The sequence below is a fragment of the Oryx dammah genome, unplaced genomic scaffold (genome assembly GCF_014754425.2).
Source record: "Oryx dammah isolate SB20612 unplaced genomic scaffold, SCBI_Odam_1.1 HiC_scaffold_5, whole genome shotgun sequence".
Lineage (NCBI taxonomy): Eukaryota > Metazoa > Chordata > Mammalia > Artiodactyla > Bovidae > Oryx > Oryx dammah.
The window spans coordinates 42,207,758-42,228,842 of NW_024070189.1; the positions used below are offsets into that span (position 1 = coordinate 42,207,758).

At 39.0% G+C, this 21,085-nt stretch overlaps 1 protein-coding gene across 2 annotated transcripts in view; it reads right to left on the bottom strand.

Moving 5' to 3' along the window:
- The window catches only part of SGCD (sarcoglycan delta), a 607,252-nt gene that overhangs the window by 97,309 nt on the left and 488,858 nt on the right, over window positions 1-21,085 (bottom strand). For both annotated transcript variants that reach the window (XM_040241450.1, XM_040241449.1), the window contains exon 6: window positions 15,423-15,495. In XM_040241450.1, the coding sequence (XP_040097384.1) occupies window positions 15,423-15,495 (73 nt within the window). The remainder of the gene's footprint in view (window positions 1-15,422; window positions 15,496-21,085) is intronic.

Genomic DNA, 21,085 nt, shown 5'->3' on the forward strand with positions numbered 1-21,085 from the left:
CCTGATGCTGGGCAAGATTGAAGGCATGAGCAGAAGAGGATGAAAGATTGCATCAACTCAATGGACATGAATTTGAGCAAACTCCAGGACCTGGTAAGGACAAGGAATTCTGGTGTGGTGCTATCCATGGGGTCACTAAGTGTCAGACATGATAGAGAGGCTGAACAACAACAAATATCGAGGGAAGAGAGTTGTACCTTCACCTGTTCACTTAATCTCCACTTGGCTGAAGCTATGAGATTATGATGTGACATGAAGCAAAACCTTCCACACTTCATTCACTAAGAACTGACTTTAAACTTTGGAATGAATCCCTGAATTATTGAAGGCATTGTAATAGCTCCTCAAGCAGCAAGAGTAGGACACATTTATTCCATTATGGTTGTGTGTCTCACAAATGGTCCTCACTGAGCAGCCCAGTCATCTGCAGGGGTGACTAATCAGGAGCCCAGTGCCTCCTGCTCGTCATTTTAATCTCACTCATCATGCACATTTTATATAATCAATGTGCTGAAGGGTTCAGTATTCAAATGCTGAAGGGCATTTTCTTTATTTCCCAAAGAGCTTTCAATGAAGACCACAGGGAGAACCATAAATGAACAGACAGATGTATTATGTTAAGAAGGGTGTCAACTCATTCCTTTAATCAGTACACAGTCAATATTCTCCATCATGAATAACTAATAAGTTTCTCAACCCCCTTCCTCAGATGTCATTGCAAAAATCTATCTGAGGAATGTCATCTGTACTTAATGAAGGGACAAGCATTGTAATTAAGTTTTAAGCTATTTCTTCAGCATGAAGTTGCCACGAAGTGTGAAATGACTATAATTCACATCTTTAACACCCTGAATTTATTAGCATCTATTTTTTATTCAAGGTTAGGGGTATGTGCTTGGATTGTCAAAGGACTTCAAATTTGTCTGTGTTTTGTTATTCCAGAGTGACTGTGCCTGAGCTCAGATGCCAGGCAAGGAAAATTATCATTAATGAGTCAGGTTGTGTTTTTGAAAAAAATCCAAAGACCTGGAAACTCATCTTCCTTTGTGAATAGAAAACAACCATGAAATAGAAAACTGGGTGAGAGGGGAATTTATTCCTCTATGAATTATGATAACTATGGTTGAGAAAATGAATAGGGATTGCAGGCTGGAGGCTTCACGTTAAAGCAAAGTTTTACTGGAGTGTGACTATAGCAGAACCTTGGGCAAAATAGAAATCTAAAATTTTGAAACTGTTTGCAAAAGAAAAAAGAATAGATTATTCTCCTTTGGAAATGACTTAGGATGAATAGAAGAAAGAAAGGCATGGGATAAATAAGCATATGGCCAAAATGAGAGACTCCAGGAGACTCTTTACAAACTCTCCTTTACAAACAAATGTAGAAGAGGCAGTTACTCATCGTTCTGCTGGCTGAGCACATACTTTTGGAGGGAATGAATGTGTGATGATTCACCTAACCTAAACCCCTTTGTGGGCAATGGCAAATGTGGAAGATATCTGAGCCAGTGCATTCAAAAATAAAGGTGAGTAGGGGCTATGTGCGTTTGTAACAGGAAGACCGGTAGGACCCTGGGGTGTGCTGGACTCTGTGCCCGAGTGTGTGAAGTTTAAACTGAGAGTTAACAAGGGAACAGGATGATTCATAAAGGGCAGAGAAGAATGTTTCAAGAAAAGAGAACAGCACGTACAGCTTCTAAGACTGTCGAGGAAACCAAGAAAAGGAAGAATGGTTGTAGCCTGCAAATTGAGGAGGCTTCTGATTCAGCAGCGGACTCAACACATATGTCCATCTCTGCTTGTTCCGGAAATGCTAATACAACTGCAGTAAATGGGCCAAAAAAGGCACAAATCCACAAAGATAAAGAAAAACACTGAATAGGGGCAGAATATATCACTCCACAATACATCTCTTTGGCATAAGGCTTATCTTAGGCTGATGATTTTTAAGAAACAGCAGACAAGGGAGAAGCTCTGAAAACCAAGTAGATGTTACTTTTCTGTAAGAAACATTTACATTTATAACTAAAATCTCCATTTGTAAGGGGTCTCCCTCTCTGTACTAGGTAAGGAAGGCTGAATTTCTAGAAACTCTTATCAATGCAGAAGGCAATGACAAGTCTGCATAAAACCTTGCCTTACTTTACTGTGCTTTTCCTTATAATATTCCATAACTGGCCTCTCCTGCACTCCTCATCCAAACCTTTTGTTTTTAGCTAGAGATGATATTTAAGGTGTTGGCTTGGGCCATTTCAGGGAGTTACTCAGTTTTTCTGGCTACCTCCCATGTATATAGGAAGTACACATGTCATTAAACCTTTTTTCCCATATTAATCTTTCATTACCAGGGTGTCTGAGCCAAGAACTTATAGAGGGAAAATTGCTTTTTCTTTCCCACAATTTTGGCAACCCAGATGGAACTTTCTGAGATATCACGCTTGTTCTAGAGCCTGCAGATGAGATCCTGGAAAACTGGCAGAAGTAGGAGAAAACTAAGAATTTTTACCAAAGTCAGCTCTCCTGAATTCTGCTTTGCAGTATTCTTTAGGTCAAGAGAGGAAAGTAAAAATGTCTTGCCCCTTCCTTTTCCAGTGTAGATTAGAAGGAGAAACTATTTATGTGAATAAGTTCCTTGGGTATAGTAAGTTTGATAAAGATTTCCGATGGGAACTCTTATTTTCCACTGGTTCTCTTCCTCCCATATGGTCATCTTTTCCTCTTGTCTCTGTCTTTTGTTTTACTTGTCATAAGGAGAAGCACAGGTACAAGGTTTTCCTTTCGTCTCACTCTGTCTTGAGAGCCTGGCTTTGTGACGAGTGAGAATATTTCTCTGGTCTCCACCAGCCAGAGGATGCATGTCCAGGCATGCATCTGGACAACAGCTGAATAGACTGTGAATCCAAGAAGCAATATTCTCTTGGTTCAGTTGTATTACTGAAACCAAATAGGACCCTGTGGGCACACCCCTCCCTCCAACACTAGCGCAGCAATGGGGCAAGGTCCTGGTCCCTCCTGAAGGAACACACCTAAACATATCTTTGAGTTCTTCTGCAGGAAGTAAGGCCCTCAACCCAAGTGGAGCTGAGCATGGAGCACTGCCCTGTTACCTCACCACCAATCAATCAGAAGAGAGTCACACACCCTGCCTCTCTCATCCCAAATTTTGCCTATAAAAACTTCTTCCCAAAACATTAAGGAATTCAGGGTTTTAGAACATGAGTCACCCATTCTCCTTGCTGGGCCCTGCAATACATCTTTCTCTGCTGCAAACTCTGATGTTTTGATTTGTCTGGCCTTATTGTGTGGCAGGCACACAAACCTGTGTTTGATAACACCAGTTCTGGGGGGAAGCGTTGCCATAAGGGGTCCCAGTCCATAAGGAGCCTTCGCGATCTCAGTTTTTATTGCTTTGTTAGTACAGACTCGTCCTAATCCACTGCTGCCTGTCTGTTGTCACAGATTAGCAGGCTTGTGACTTGAGGCTTCTCACATATTTATGGGAAACCAGAGATGCTGTTTTCACTACACCCTTCTTATTTGCCTGGGGCAGTGAAGGTCTTTGCAGAGCGAGAAACAAACAAAACAAAGTATTGGAAGGAGGGGCAAGTGAAATGAGAGGTGAGAGGCTAGAGCTGCCCTGTGGGGCCAGATCCACCACTTTAAGGTAGCCTGTGAATGTTTTTGCTTATCTTCAAGTCAGTGGGAGCCACTGAGGAACAGCAGACAAAGGAGTGACCTTTAGCACAACTAGGCAGGTAATTCAAGGCTAGGAAGTCAGGCAGATTTATTTAGCTCTAAGATGGTCTTAGTTTTATTTATGTTAGGTTGGTTCTTGAACAACACAAGTTTGAACTGTATGGGTTCACTTATCTGTGGATATTTTTCATTAGTAAATACTACAGTACCATACAGTCTGTGGTTGGTTGAATAAGCAGATATGGAGAGCCAACTATAAGTTATCTGCAGATTAACCCCTGCATTGTTCAATGGTCAACTGTATATTCTATCAAACCATGGAAAATTCTGGATTAAGAAAACATACAACATCCACTGACTGGTGTTTTTTGTTTTTTATTTTACTTCTAGATCTCAACTTATTTCAGGTAAAAACTATTTGTCAGTTTGTTCCTCTAAACTCTCATTACTCTTTGTTTTGAAACGGTTATAATTGGAGTAAAACAAGACTGGCTTCAAGCCAGGATCATGAAGGGTGTAATTAAACAAGAGTTCCTGTCTTTTCACCCAGCAGGGCAATACTACTGGGGGGTAGGAAAGAGAGATTCAGAAGTAATTGTGTGTTTTTCAAGAATAATAGAACAATCTACTGGCACACACTTTACATAATAAATGGCAGCTACTGACATTTTAATCAAAATAGAAACAGTCATAAAGTCAGGATGCTCTGTATTGAGGCAGAAGGGAGCCTCAACTCAGGAATTTTGGCAGATATATACACATGCCCAATCTGCTCTAAAAGGCAGAGAGCTTAGCACTTACTTCATGATGTCCTGCCTACCCTGATGACATGGATAAAAGTGCAATTTTATATACCCCTCCCGGTTATGGTCTTATCTTTTGAACCCCCCTTTTTTTTTTCATATTTTATAGCCTTAAGTTAAAAAATTAAAGGATAGAATTTGAATTTTTAAAGAAAGCCACTTGTCTTAGATAATGATAATATGTCACACTGCCTCTCAAATTCAGACAAAAATGGGCTGGCCATTATAGGATGATCAGATGCCTCACTGAAAAAGACTGAAGACTCTAGATTTCATAGACAGTCCAGTAATGATTTTGAGAGAAAGTCTTGTGGAATGTTTTGGTTATTAAGGCTTTTCCCCTCATATCTTATGGACTTAAAAGGATTAAAAATCCAGGACCAGTCTTGGCAAGCACATTGAGAGCATCAGATCTAGATCATAATTCGAATCAATGCCAATCTAATCAAAACTTGCAGATAAAGATGCTTTTGCTCATATCTAGTGGTCCCTATAAGACACAGAGGAAGACTTATAGCCTGGGAAGCTTGGTAAAGTCACCTAGCTACTTTGTGACTGGCATGATACCTTGTATTGCAAGCTAAAAGTGAAAGTGTTAGTCACTCAGTCATATCCAACTCTGTGACCCCATGGACTGTAGTCCGCCAGGCTCCTCTGTCCGTGGGATTCTCCAGGCAAGAATACTGGAGTGGGTTGCCATTCCTTTCTCCAGGGGATCTTCCAGACCCAGGGATCAAAGCTAGGTCTTCCACACTGCAGGCAAATTCTTTACCATTTGAGCTACCCAGGAAGCAAGTATTGCAAGCTGGCCAACATAAAAAACCATGCTCATCCATGAAAACAAAAGGCATTTCTTTATTGTTCTTACCTGACTTAAGAGAAGTTTCAACTTTCTCATTAGGATAAATAATCAGTCTAAATTTTGTTCTCCCTCTTTCATATATCATTATAGATATGGCAGGAGTGGGCTTATGTGAGCATGTGGTGACAGGAACAGAGCAAGTTGAGATTCTAGGAGATGTTGCTTTGATCTGCATCAGGCTAGAACTTCATGCCTAAGTCCTTACTGGATAAACCCTCTCTGGGTTCCCACAGTACCCACTGAGCCAGGACTGAATGGTACTGGTAGACCCTGAGATCTGGGCAGGTATCCCATTGTGCCAAACTGGAATGTCTTCTTTGGTGGTCTCAGCCCCACTGCAGAGATGCTCCCCAGGACCAGCCAGCTCACATCATCAGTTAGCCACGTGCATTCCTTGATACAATACTACATAAATACTTTTACAAACTGCCTTTCCCCCACCTACCACCCCTGGAACTAAATGAGATTCCAGATTGCTGACCTAGTGGGTTTCATCTCTTTCCAGTGGGTTGTGGGATTGCCTTACAAGTTGGTTTCCTCCTAGAACCCCAAGTGAAAATGCACAATGACCCTCTGGTTTTGACTTTCCATAAATCCTACTTAATTGGTTTCTTCCCTCCTTGACTCACGAAAGAAAGGTCATCAGGACACATATTTCACCACCTGCTTTTTGTACATTTCCTATCTTCTTCCCACAATTCACCAGAGACCAGAAGAGATGAACTTTGCTCTTCTTCTTCCTGTCTGAATGGGACTCATCTGTGTCTGAGCCTCAGTTTCCCCTGTGATGTTATCTGCCATCTATCGTTCTCTGGCCTCTAATGATAGAATCATAATGTAGAGAGCAGATGAACACAGACTCATGGGTTTAATATCTTTAAGATGGAATATCTATCACAGATATGAAACTGTTGATAAACAAGGCAAAAGGAAAGGTGAAGATACCTTAAATATCTCCTATCCTTTAACTCTTATTGTTCTCCTTATATATTCTAGGAGAAACATGGTGAAAAGGGTAACTGGAGAAAGACTTGGCATAAGGAGGAAAAGGGAAATATATATATAGAAGAATTAAAACTCTAGTATTGATACTAACAGGAACAAACTAGAGTAATGATTGGATGTTGGAATATAGGAGGAAGAGAAAGTGAGGAAGAAAAGGGACATATATATGTACTGACTGGTCTTGAAGATGTGCAAGCTGTATTAGTTTTGTGATTTTAAACCAGACAGTATTAAAGTCAAGTGGACCTCATTAAGCCCTGGCCTGTGGCTCTCAGATCTTATTTTTCTTGGCAAGCACTATGAAATGTGTGAAGAGAAGAGTTGTAAGGTAGTCACAAGCATTTTTGGCAAAATGAGAAAATGGAGAAAATACAATGACATGTTAATATAGAGACCGTCTTTTATTCTATCTTCTTATATCCTTTTCTTATATAAAATGCAGTTAATAGTAGATGGAAATACTCAACAATTTTTTGCTTTTGTCTTTGAGAAACAATTGCTGGTCACCATGACTTGATGGAAACTTTTTATGGGTTGAAGAAATATTAAACTCTGGAAACTTCCATCTGAGTTCTCGCACCCCTATGAGAGAGAGTTTCTTGAGGGTTCTCCAAATAGCTAAGATGTACCAAATTAGTATTTACTGAACTTTTCCTCCATTGGAGGCACTGGGGCTAGGAGAACTCAAGACACTTGTCTAAGTTCACAAAGTAGACAAACATAGGGGCCAAATTCAAAGCACAAGCTCTTCAGGGGAAAGGATAGGAGTGTGGGATGGATATGTACAGAGCCTGGTGGGCTGCAGTCCGTGGGGTCGCTACTAGTCGGACACGACTGAGCGACTTCACTTTCACTTTTTACTTTCATGCATTGGAGAAGGAAATGGCAACCCACTCCAGTGTTCTTGCCTGGAGAATCCCAGGGACGGGGGAGCCTGGTGGGCTGCCGTCTATGGGGTCGCACAGAGTCGGACACGGCTGAAGTGACTTAGCGGCGGTGGCTATATTTAAAATGGATAACCAACAAGGACCTACTGTATAGCACAGAGAACTCTGCTCAGTGTTATGTGGCAGCCTGGATGGGAGGGGATTTTGGGGGAGAATGGATCCATGTATATGTATGGCTGAGTCCCTTTGCTGTCCACCAGAAACTATCACAACACTACTAATTGGCTATCCTCCAAAACAAAATAAAAAGTTGAAAAAAGAAAAAGCACAGGCTCTTGACCAACAGGGACACTATTTCATCATTATTCTATATTGTACAGCCCTGGAGTAAGTAACTGTGCTATTATCTGGCCTATTATATTTTTTTCATGTCTCTTTTGATTCACTTCAATATTTGTGCTATATGATCGAATAATTCTAAATTTAATACATGCAAAACAGAACTATAAAATTTAGTCTAAGTATATGAAGTTAGGGGGTAGAAGAGAGGGAATAAGAAATAAAGAAAATTACAGAACATGTCTGCAAAATGTTTAAAGGGAGAAAATTAAATTTCCTCCACAATGGTATTCCCTCATTGACCATGCACCATAGCTGAAAGCTCAATACACAGCTTCTTACCTCTTTGCTCCGCTCCCCACTCCCACCAGCTCTTTCTTTGTATTTCCGCCTTTGTCTCAGTGTGTGTGTTTCTTTCCCTTTACCTGTGTGTGTATATATTTTTTAAAATCAGACTGTTGACCAATTGTTTTTGGTATTGTGAATTTTGAAGAGGACAAAGAAGGGAAGGGAAGAGGATGGTCAAGCCTCTAATTAAATGAACCCTAAAGCTCTGACAGACTGTTCTTATCACTTAAATTTATAAACCACTGACAGCCAATAAATACTTAGCTGACTATAGGCATTTAAAAATACAATTAAAGAAAAATCAATTCATTTTTGTCAACTTGTGGAAGCTTTGCTAATCCTTGTTTCCCAATGAGACACACAAACTTTAAATTCACACATTTCCAAAGGAGTCAGATTTAGTACCAATCTGGTTAAAAAAAAAGGTGGGGGGGCTTCTCTTCTGGCTCAGCTGGTAAAGAATTCGCCTGCAATGCAGGAGACCTGGGTTCCATCCCTGGGTTGGGAAGATCCCTGGAGAAGGGAAAGGCTACCCACTCCCGTATTCTGGCATAGAGAATTCCATGAACTTATGGTCCATGGGGCCGCAAAGAGTCGGACATGACTGAGCGACTTTCACTTTCACTTTGGTTAATAAAAAGTCTTAGCAAATGGTTAAGTGCATTCTTCAGAGCCATAGATGTATTTTATACTTTTTCAGTTTTATCATTAAAATTTTGGTAACATTATGGAAAAAAATAAACAGTAACGAAACATCACCATACTTGGGACTGTAGAATGGGTTTGCTGTCACTGAAAGTTTCATTTCTGAATTCAATTAAATACTTTTGAAGCATGTAAAATTTTCAGTCTTTTATGACCATATTTGAAACTGCATTCATGCAATATTTTAAAGAACATAGTGTTATATGGAAATTACAATCCCTTATGCTTGTAAATAACACAGTAACATTCTTGGGAGCTAGAGAAATAGGTTGGGGTATTTTCCCCTATATTAAAAGGCTGTAGAGAACCACACTTCTTGATTTCTGAGATGTATTTCTGCCTTTTTTTTTTCCTTCTGGAAACTAAGATGTTATTTCCTTTGTGAAGCTTATTTAACTCATTTAGGTAGGTTTTGTCATTCTCTGCGTTTCCTCTAATCTGGTTCATACATACTCTAGATCTTATTACCCAGTAATTTGAAGTTCCTTTTCATTTTATTCTCCTTAATGATAAATTATTTGAGTATGCATTTAGCTCTACAGAGTATTTAACACATGCCTTGACTCTTAATAAAATGTTAAAAAAAATACTTGGTATAAACGAACTAAAAAGACAACCCACAGAATGGGAGAAAATATTTGCAAACAAAGTGACTAACAAGGGGATTCATCTCCAAAATACACAGCTCACATTTAGTTCTATATAAAAAAGAAATCTCCATCAGAAAATGGGCAGACTTCTGTGGTGGGACAGTGGGTAGGTATCCGCCTGCCAATGCAGGGGGCTCAGGTTTGATCCCTGGTCTGGGAAGATTCCACATGCCACGGAGCAACTGAGTCTGGTGCCACAGCTACTAAGCCCACACCATGAGCCCACAAGTCACAGTCACTCAAGCCCGTGTGCTGAGAGCCTGCGCTCCACAGGAGAAAAGTCCCACAGTAAGTATGGAAAGAAAAGCAGTGAAAACTCTAGCAGAGAGGAAGCTCCCACTCCTGTGGCTGAGAGTTGAGAGCTTATTGGAAGAAATGTCAGAGGCCTAAAATCTGCCTCTTATTTACAAACAAACAAACAAACAAAAACAACAGACCAAACCAAACAAAAACTCTCCAACAGCCAAGAAAGGAGTTTGAGGAAACAAACGTTATCCCAACAGAAAAGGTATCTGAAATAGTTCGATTTTTTTTCATGTTTGATTGGCTGGGGAGCTGGGAAGCACTGGATGGATATTTCAGTTTTAGTTGTTTATCTGAAAAGTCAATCTAAGTATAAATAAAGCTGAGACCTTTTAATTCAGTTTGTTTCCCATTAACAAGACCAAGAAAATCTGGGTATAGAATGTTATTTTTAAGGAAGAGAACAAAAATTCTCATTAGAAACATTCCAGTTGAACTGCAGTGGAAGTTCTAAAGATGTACTAACTCACATCTCCACAAATAAATCTTTTGTTAAAATCCTTTGTGTGTATTTCTCAATCTATAAGACATTCGGGTGACTGCATCCTTTTAAAAAATCTTATATAAAATAAGATTATATGGATATAATGTTAATTTCATGATCATGATCTTCTTACTGCTTCTAATTGCAAAATTCAGACTCAAACTGAAGAAAGTAGGGAAAACCTCTGGGCCATTCATGTATGATGTAAATCAAATCCCTTGTGGTTATACAGTGGAATGACAAATAGATTCAAGGGGTTAGATCTGATAGACAGAGTGCCTGAAGAACTATGGACAGAGGTTTGTAACACTGTACAGGAGGTGGTGATCAAAACCATCCTGAAGAAAAAGAAACGCAAGAAGGAAAAATGCTTTTCTGAAGAGGCCTTACGAACAGATGAGAAAAGAAGAGAAGCTAAAGGCAAAGGAGAAATGGAAAGATATACCCAACTGAATATAGAGTTTCAAAGAATAGCAAGAAGAGACAGAGAGCCTTCTTAACTGAACCATGCAAAGAAATGGAGGAAAACAACAGAATGGGAAAGTCTAGAGATCTCTTAAAGAAAGTTGGAGATACCAAGGGAATATTTCATGCAAAGATGAGCACAATAAAGGACAGAAGTGGCAAGGACCTAACAGAAGAAGAAATTAAGAAGTGGCAAGAATACACAGAACTGGTCAAAAAAGTCCTAATGATCAGGATAACCATGACGGTGTGATCACTCACCTAGAGCCAGACATCCTGGAGTGTGAAATCAAGGGGCCTTAGGAAGCAGTACTACAAACAAAGCTAGTGGAGTTGATGGGATTCTAGCTATTTCAAATCCTAAAAGATGATGCTGTGAAGGGCTGAACTCAATATGCCAGCAAATTTGGAAAACTCAGCAGTGGCCACAGGACTGGAAAAGATCAGTTTTCATTCCAATCCCAAAGAAAGGCAATACCAAAGAATGTTCAAACTACCACACAATTGCACTCATTTCACGTGTTAGCAAGGTAATGCTCAAAATAGTTCAAGCTAGGCTTCATCAGTATGTGAACTGAGAACTTCCAGATGTATAAGCCAGATTTAGAAAAGGCATAGGAACCAGAGATCAAATTGCCAATGTCTGTAGGCTCATAGAAAAAGCAAGAGAATTTCAGAAAAAAAAATCTATTTCTGCTTCTGTGACTGTGCTAAAACCTTTGATTGTGTGGATCACAAGAAACTGTGGAAAATTCTTAAAGAGAAGGGAATACTAGACCACATTACCTGGCTCCTGAGAAACCTGTATGCAGGTTAAGAAGCAACAGTTAGAACTGGACATAGAACAACAAACTGGTTCAAAATTGGGAAAGGGGTACATTAAGGCTGTATGCTGTCACTCTGCTTATTTAATTTATATGCAGAGTGCATCATGCAAAATGCCAGACTTGATGAATCACAAGCTGGAATCAAGATTGCCAGGAGAAATATCAATAATCTCAGATATGCAGATGATACTACCCTAATGGCAGAAAGCAAAGAGGAACTAAAGAGCCTCTTGATGAAGGTGATAGAGAAAGGAAAAAAGCTGGTTTAAAATGCTTTATCATAAAACTAAGATCATGGCATCTGATCCAATCACTATGGTAAATAGATGGAGGGAAAAAAATGCAAACAGTGGCAGATTTAATTTTCTTGGGCTCCAAAATCACTGTGCATGGTGACTGCAACCATGTGAAATGAAAAGACACTTGCTCACTGGAAAAAAAGCTATGACAAATGTAGATAGCATATTAAAAAGCAGAGACATCACTTTGCCCACAAAGTCCCTTTAGTCAAAGCTATAGTTTTTCTAGTAGTCTTGTTCATATGTGAGAGTTGATCCATAAAGAAAGCTGAGCACTGAAGAACTGATGCTTTTGGACTATGGTGCAGGAGAAGACTCTTGAGAGTCCTTTGAACTGCAAGGAGATAAAACCAGTCAATCCTAAAGGAAATCAACTCTAACTATTCATTGGAAGGACTGATGCTGAAGCTCTAATACTTTGGCCACTCATTGGGAAAGACCCTGAGGCTGGGAAAGATTGAGGGCAGGAGGAGAAGGGGTTGACAGAGGATGAGATGGTTGGATGGCATCACCGACTCAATGGACATGAGTTTGAGCAAACTCCAAGATATAGTGAAGGACAGGGAAGCCTGGTGTGCTGCGGTCCATGAGGCCACAAGGAGTCAGGCATGATTTAGTGACTGAACAAGGTAACAATATTAATTTCATAGTTGTGACAAATTTATCATGAGTATGTTAGATGTTAACATTAGAGGACTATCAGGTGAAGGGTGCATGTGAATTGAATCATTTCCATGAATTTTGCAACTCTTCTTTAAATTTAAAGCTATTTATTAAAAAAATGAAAAATAATGTAAAGCGATTAGACATTTGAAGCAAGAAGTAACCTAGCTTTTTAGGGACAGCAGAGTTCTAAAATTAGCTCAAGGCCACATTGCAGGCTTGCAGTAGGTACCTGACTGTCAGCTCAGGGCTCTTTCCCCTCTATCCAGCTGCCACTAAGGAGTGACTGTTTCTGCTTCACCTGAACAGTTCACAGTGTGACCTGCTGGTACAAGTCCAGGGAACTCCCTTAGATCACTCTACTTTTCTATAACCAGAAAACACACCAGTGTTAGGTCAGTAAAACTGACCCAACTTTAAAGCCAGAGTCCAGAAGACTTAGTTAGTCAGTTCATTACCTATTTACTCAATATCCAAAGTCAATGCCAGTCAATAACTGGGAGTAAAAGTGCAGCACCATTAGATGGAAAATGTGAAACATTTACAAACACACTGGTCTGGGCTAATCTACCTGATTATTCTTTCAACTGGTCAGAGGTTCTGCCACAAAGTGTCATTTAAAAAAAAACAACTTCCAGAAGGACAGAAGGGCCAAGTGATCACATTTGTTCAAGCTATTTTGCATCAACACAATCTAAACAGGGGCAAAAAAAAAAAAAAAAAAAAAAAAAAAGACCAGTTTTAGGGATACATAGTAAAGAAGTCTGTTTATGCTTCCTGTAACAAAATGTTATTTCTAGCCACTATAGAATATGCTTATCATTTTAGAATGAATGATGACAAGCAACAATGTCCTGAAAATTCTTATTTCTTTGCACTAAGCTTATATTTACTTGTAAATTTTAGAGGTTTAATCTTTTTAAGTCAAATTTCAAGGTTTCCAGAGGTTGTGTGCAGAGGACAGGAAGTGCATCCACATCTTCGTAGGAGCAAACACTCTGTCCTCAGTTCTCCAGGATATGGATCTCTACAGTGGGCTGATGCTAGATATAGTTGTCTTTTAGTTGTTTGGTATGATTGTGTTTGTTATTAACTATAGAAGGTTTATTCTTCTGTTTAAAGCAAAATTAGCCTAAATCCCTATTTTTTAAGTCTTCCAGTAATAGTTTGTTGCATAGAAAAAAGTGTATGATATTTAGAGTTTAGCTTTCTTTAGACAGCACTTATCTTTGGGCTGATCACAGCAAATTAATCACTAGTTGTGTAAAAAACAAACAGACAAAAATTCCAACCCCCTCCTCAAATAAAACTCCTTGCTCCTAAAGAGGACTGTGAAAAAAAGGGAACTGGGCCACCCATTAGTTTGGTTGAAAGAGTTCTTACATTATAGCCACAAGGATTCTGTGCATTTTCAGAGAATGAGCTCCCTCAGAGTTATAAAATGCAGGCTTTTGGGGGTGCATTTGCTTAAAAGATTCTAGCTTTAGCACATTAATATGAAACACAGGATCTCATCAACACAGAGTCAGGCAACTTCTGGCCTCTAGAAGCCCTGTTGAAAAATTATTCCAGTAAAATATAAAATGTTGCAGTGTGGTGCATAATTTAAAAAATACAGCCCATAGTACATGAGATTTTGCTAAGAAAAGGTTCTCACTCCCTACCAATTATCCTCTTCCATTGGCCTGATTTATTTCCCTATATTCATAAAGACTTACAGGCTTGGCAAGAATGCTATGGTTTTGTAATGAAGTGATATATTCTCCACTTACTGAAGATGTATTTTTGTTTCAGGAAACACCTGCTCCAACATGGCTGCTGCTGTTTTAGCAAAATAGAGATCTTGGGATTGGATGTCAAAGAGAAGATCTGACTTGTGCAACACAGATACATTTACTTATAGTTGATGTCTTTAGGAAAGAGTTATTCAGGGCTCTTTATGGTGATTTATGACTGGTCTTAATTAGAAGAAATATGAGAAATGAAGAAAGCTGATATTCACTGAATTCTTCATGGCTATAAGTCCATGGGGCTGGAGAAGACTTTTGAGAGTTCCTTGGACAACAAAGATATCAAACTAGTCCATCCTAAAGGAAGTCTACCCTCAATACTCATTGGAAGGACTGTTGCTGAAGCGGAAGCTCCAATACATCGGCCACCTGATGCGAAGAGCTGACTCATTGGAAAAGACTCTGATAATGGGAAAGGTTGAAGGCAAAAGGAGAAAGGGGCAGCAGAGGGTTATATGGTGAGATAGCATCACTGACCCAATGGACATGAATCTTGGCAAACTGTGGGAGTTAGAGGAGGACAGAGGAGCCTGGCATGCCACAGTCCATGAGGTCACAAAAAGTCAGACACAACTTTGTGACTAAACAACAACCTAAGTACACAGTGAAAATTAAAGTTATATTTGTATCACCATACCATTTTATATGCATTTCTTTAGGAGGGCTGGGGGTAGCTCTTTGGTGGTAGGCATGGTTTTTAGGTTATAGCTCTGTCCATCTGTATGTCTATCGTTCTTTTTGTTTTCCATAGTTGTTTGCCATAAGTACATGGCACCGCAGAGCCCTTTTCTGCTAAAAGCAGCATACTTGTGAATGTCTGATTAACACCAGTATATGGAAAATCCACAGAACCTAGGCCTAGCACCAAATCATTCCAGAAAATAGCTTGTGTTTTATTTATATATATATAAAAATAAAGAAAAAAAGTATTGTATTTACTATTCAGCTTCTTTTAAACACCACACTTCTTTGGGTTGATTAGCACCAATTACTGACTAGTTCTCTAATATGAGAGGATTATCGTATCAGAAAATACATCATGAAATAAGCATAGCAAATGAATGAATCTTAAATCTTATTACAAGACTGGCAATCTCTTCCTCCAAACTCTCAACCTTAAGTACTCAGAAAAAATTTTCTCTTGGTTGTAACTTATCTTCACATCCTTTATAACCTCTCCCAGTTTATATACTCATGACACTATGACATCATAGGTATTTAAAATGGATCATCAATCAGTTGTACAGAGAGAGCAAATAGCCACTTAATCAATGCAAACCATAGTCAGAAGTTTACCTTAGTTCCTTGAAGGGATCTGCCCTGACATTAGGTGTCTCTATAGATTTAGGGAACACTGTGCCCTCTGCTCCTGCAAACAAAAGAAAAAAGCAAACAGAGGTTGGAGTGTTGGATGGGTCAGCACAATGAGTGGAGTTAAATGCGGTGAATCCTTTATACAAACCAATACACACGTATCTGCCACTGGCTCTAGGGCACGTCTCTGTGCTAGGAGAGCATTGAATCAACTCATGCACACAGTCTTTGAAAAAACTAGTAACTTCTTTTGAATGTGTTCTTGCTGAGATCAGAGTAAGGTCATGAGGCAAATACCATGTCGACTTGTAAAAAAAAGATGCCTAGAAATGGCACGGTCTGAATCTTGTCTCATAAAATATTAACAGTTGACCAGCTGAAAGTGTTTTGAAAACCAGCAACTGGAACTCTGTTACTGCAGCACAGGGCACAAATCACTTAACACATATAACATCTAAGCAGTGGGTTAGATGGTGGAGAATACTGTAAGACGATAAGGTATTTGCCTATTGAAAATTAAGCCAATGTTTTTCAGCAAGTCAAGTTCTACACTATTATCTTGAAATCTTAAACAAAAGAGAAGTACACTATGAGAGATCATTTAAAGTTCAGCACTTTTACAATTTGAGTATTAATATTGATTCCCAACCCAATCTACACATTCAGCTCTTGATTTTGCTATAAGCTTTTATCTTTACAATTTGTCAACACCAGTTGAATCTTTCCATCCATAAAGATTGTGATTATCTGATTTGTCTACTCTCAAAGTGTCTTCAAATCATTTAAGCCTCAGTTTATCACAGACAATTGCAATGGATATTTGTTTTACAATTAAACTTAGGCAGTATCCTGTACTCTGAAGTAAAGGTGTTTACTTTTATATGTTCAGTGTATTTCTTTGATGCTGTAAGAAGGGGTGGAATAATATCTTGCATTCATGTGTGAATTTCAGGAATCCTCTTGCACTGTTATGATGTGTAGAAATCCTCATTAACCACTATTATTCTAAATCCAAGTTTATTCTGACACATACTAATGAGTCTATGAAAATGAATTGATTTCCTGGCTTTTGTAGCAACTATGGAAACATTTATCTGATAGGTGTAGCAGACCACAAGCAAAATAAAAATTTTTTTCTTCCATAATACTATATATGGTCATTAAAATAATATTCTGGTGACTTATTATTAATAAGATTAATAACATTATTCTGTGAATAATAACTATCATCCTCAGCTAACATTTTTGAGTAACTATCACATTGCTAGATACTATCATATATATATATGTACATATATATATATATATATAATTTATTCACTACAACAAGCCCATAAAATTGACAGTTCCAAGTGTCATAGGGGCACTTCATGTGGGGACATTTAAGATCTTTCACTGTCCATAGACACTTTTACTTTCTAAGATCCCAAATCACATCATTTCAAATATATCAAAATGTACCCACAGCCCCATTAAATTCAATTTTCAGTATAAATTTTCATAAGAATGTTCAGTTTTATTAGGTATATATTATTTATTTTGCTCCTGTGATTGAAGCTTTATTGTGTTCTTAATAACTGTGATGCTTAATTGTATGTGTCAACTTGACCAGATCAAAGATGTCCAGATATTTGACTAAACGTTATTTCTGGATGTGTCTGTGAGGGAATTTCCAGATATGATTAGGAGTAGCACTTGAACAGGTGGGCCGAGTAAAGTAGTCTTCCCTCTCCAATATAGGTAGGCATCATCCCTTCAGATGAGGGTCCAAATACAACAAACTGGAAGAAGGAAGTGTTCAGCCCTTCCTGCCTGACCCTATGAGCTGGAACACTGATCTGCTGTCAGTGATCCTGGTTCTCAGACCTTCAGACCTAGACTGGAATTGACACCACTGACATCCCTAGTATTCAGGCATTTAGACTCAGACTAAACCATACTGCTGGCCTTCCTCAAGTCTCCCATTTAACAGACTCTGCCTGTGGGACTTCTCAGTCTCTGTAAGTGTGAGCTGATTTCTTACAAGTCTCTTTCTCTATACAGACCTTATTGGTTCTGTTTCTCTAAAGAACTCTGACTGATGCTGTGACTGAATAAGAATGGGGTAGATTACAAATTACAATGTAGCTTTTGTTACATATGTGTTATATTTGGTTTTACAGAATATCCATTTTAAGTCTCCAACATTTTGGGGATCTTTTGAGGGGTGCTGTGAAGGCTGCCAAGTAGATAAAACAGGCTTGCAGAACAGGACAGTGACTGACACCTCAGAAGGTGGCTCTGGGCTGTCTGAAACCCAAGACCATGCCCTCAGCCACCTCTCAGCACCATCTCGCCTGTCACTGAACAACTCTCATCTGCTGGTACTGCAGTTAACAGGGACTTCCCTTTGACATTCTTAGAGATGCTTAGTTCTTAGTCATTTGAACTCTATTTAAAAATGTCTATATTTCTATGTAATATGTGTAATTTAAAGGAACAATTATATGTCTCAATAAGGAGAAGAGAATTATTTGTTTATTTATTATCTATACTCTCTAGTCTCCGCTCAAATCTCTTTTTCCTCTACCAAGAATTCCATGAAAGCTGCAACAGAAAGAGTATTACCTATTTCCAAATCAGCCATCACTGTCTGACACACTCTCCTGGCAATAAACACAGCCCATGGACAGCTTTCATCATTTGAATTTTTACTAGAATTCTGTGAAGACTCATGTTTCATCTCTTTCTCATGCCCATCATTTTATAAGACCTTTGAAGCCAAAGAAGATCTATTTTGCAACTTCTGCAACTGCGCCAAGTACACATACATAGTATAGCATAGCCTTATTCTGACCAATAATCCCAAAACAAAGAATGGCAAGCTCTTATGAACAATGAACCTCAAAAGCTTGGGCCAATTTCATATCTCATCCAGACTTTGTGCTGACCCTATTTACTTGTCAAGTACAGTAACAAAACTTCATCTGCCACTTTACTTCTTACATCTTGCTGGACTAGGCTCAAGAAGGAATTCCTCTATTGTAGCTGGGGGAACTGAGCTCTGCCACCCTTCTAAATATACGTATATAGTGTAACAATAGTGCACCCAGTACATTACAGAGGCTCATTCTCTGTGTCTGTGGAAAGAAACAACATGGTCTCCTTTGAGGGCTTGGCCCTCAGCTCGCTGACCTGCAGTCTCACCTGCTGCACTCCTGGCTAGGAACATGTCTTGCTCTGTGTCATATCCTCATCGTCTAGCACGGTGCAGGAGCGCAACAAATACTTGTCAGATGGCTACAGCACTCATGAGGCACTGAGCACACACCATTCGGGGCCTGCCTTGGAGACACTCATCTCATTTCTTCAACTAGACTAAGCTCACTGTGGGCAGGGGCAAGGTCCAATAGAGAATACAGCCAGAGTTGACTTTAGATTTCCAAGACTTCTACGGGATTCATTTCAGTAAGTACTGCCACTTCTATAAGAGAACTAGTTTACTGCTCTAAAACTCCTCATGTCTCACATATTAAATGAATGTTCACAATCACGACCTAATGCATTTTAACGATACCTCTAAAATAAGAGTATGCTTACAAAGGAATGCTATTTGGGTTAAATATAAATATTTCTTTAAAGTAAAATACAATCTAAAGGCTTGCATTTTCTTTCACAGACCAAGAAACTTGCTTATCTTGTAGATAAGAGAACTGGGGCTAAAGGCATGTTTAGCTCGTGGTCCTATGGCCAGTGAGTGCTAGAGCTGGGTTTCACATCTGGGCATCTGACTAAAGAATCCACGTTTAGCCATGGTGCTCTAGAGTCTTGTTTTCTCAGTGCTAGTCAATGTGGTACTCACTGAAGGCAACCCCGCAAAACCCAGAGGGGCTGAGCTCTGATAGGTGGAGAAGATGGGTGACTGACAGGCTCTGATGTGGATCAAAGTCAAGGGCATGACACTCAAGCTCCTTTAGCTTCCATTGTCCAACCAGATGCCCTTTGATTTTGTTTTTGCTGGACTTCAGCCACAGGGGTCCATATGTCCTATATGCACTGGAGGAAAGACTCATGTATAAGATTTTCCAGGGGGAGGTAACAAAATCTCTCACTAGCTAAGTGACCTTGGACATAAATCTCTCTGATGCTCAGTTTTCTTCTTTGAAAAGAAGGGATACTGATAATACCCTCATCTCCCAGGGATCTTGGGACACTAAATGAGATTTCTGGTCCATAGCAATCATCAGATGACAGTTAATAAAATAATACTACTCTTATGAAAATATCCATGAACACTATTCTTTCCTCCTCTTATCTGGGTCCTCTATGACTCTTAAAAATGAAAATTTAATGCATGTACTAAAACCTAGAAACAATTGCAACTGTCTTCATTTGATCATCAAAAAAACCCTGGGAAATTAGGACTATTAATTTCTGCTATTATGAAGGTACAATGTGAGATTCAGAGATGTCAAGAAATTTTCCTAGGTCACACATGAGGAGGAAGAGCCAGGATTTGAATTCCAGCATTTCAGCTCCAAAACCAATGCCCTTGACCCTACTGTAGACCCTCATTCAGCAGATTAAGTAACTCTCTACTTGCTCATCTTTTATGAAACATGAAAAAACACCCATGTTTATAGCCTCAAGTAACACCTGCTAAATTCCTTAACACTTGTCTTCTAAAAATAATTCCCATGTACAATGAAATGAGATAACACATTTCCAAAAGACCATTTCTTTCCAAGTCCTATCCAATTTCTTGTTTTCACACCATTTTTCACTTTCCCAGTCTGCAGAGTGGACAATCATCCATCAGGAGGAACTTCCCCATCCCACTCTCTAGCCATTCTTAGATAATAAAGTATTATCAATTTTATTATTTCAAAAAGATTTCTATTAAAGCCATACCCACTGATTCCTTCTTTGACACAATATAATTTACTGACAATAAATGTTCATAAACAGTTTGAGTGAAAAATCCATAAAGCCATTTCAGTTTTATTTTAAGTTCCATTTAATATCCCTCAAAAATGATTTCATCATGTGTTTCCATTAGCTGGTTCTCTGCCCAATAACTTAATTCCACACAATCAATCAGGAACTTATAGAGCATGTGACAGGATATTTCTAAAATGTTTTGAATCATCATAAAGATCAGCTCAATGGCTCTTTTTTCCTATTAGCACAGGTAGGGGGTAAACTCACCCAAAAAAAAAAAAAAGTCTCCAATGCACTTTGTTGCCATAGTAACAAAAAAGCCAGTTTCCCTTTTCTGGAAAGTATACTTAAGTTCCATCAAACCAGTTTAGTCATGCTTTTCCCTCAAAGTGTTCTGTATGTCAAGAGACGTGAAATCCAGTCCTATCTCTGTAATGCTGGGAAAATCCCATAACCCTCTGTGGCCCTTGATTTCCTTCACTATAAAATGAAGGGTGAGATGAGAAGTGTCAGAGCTAAACTGTTTTCTCCCCAAATTGAAAATTTTATAAGGTAACAATCTAATCTAAACAGATAAGGTAACAATGTAATCTAAACAGAAGACTGTCTTTAGCCACCTTCATTTCCTACCAGGAAAACAGCAACCCTGGGAGAGAGGGAGAGAGAGAGAGAGAGAGAGAGAGAGAGAGAGAGAGAGAGAGAGAGAGAGAGAGAGAGAGAGAGAG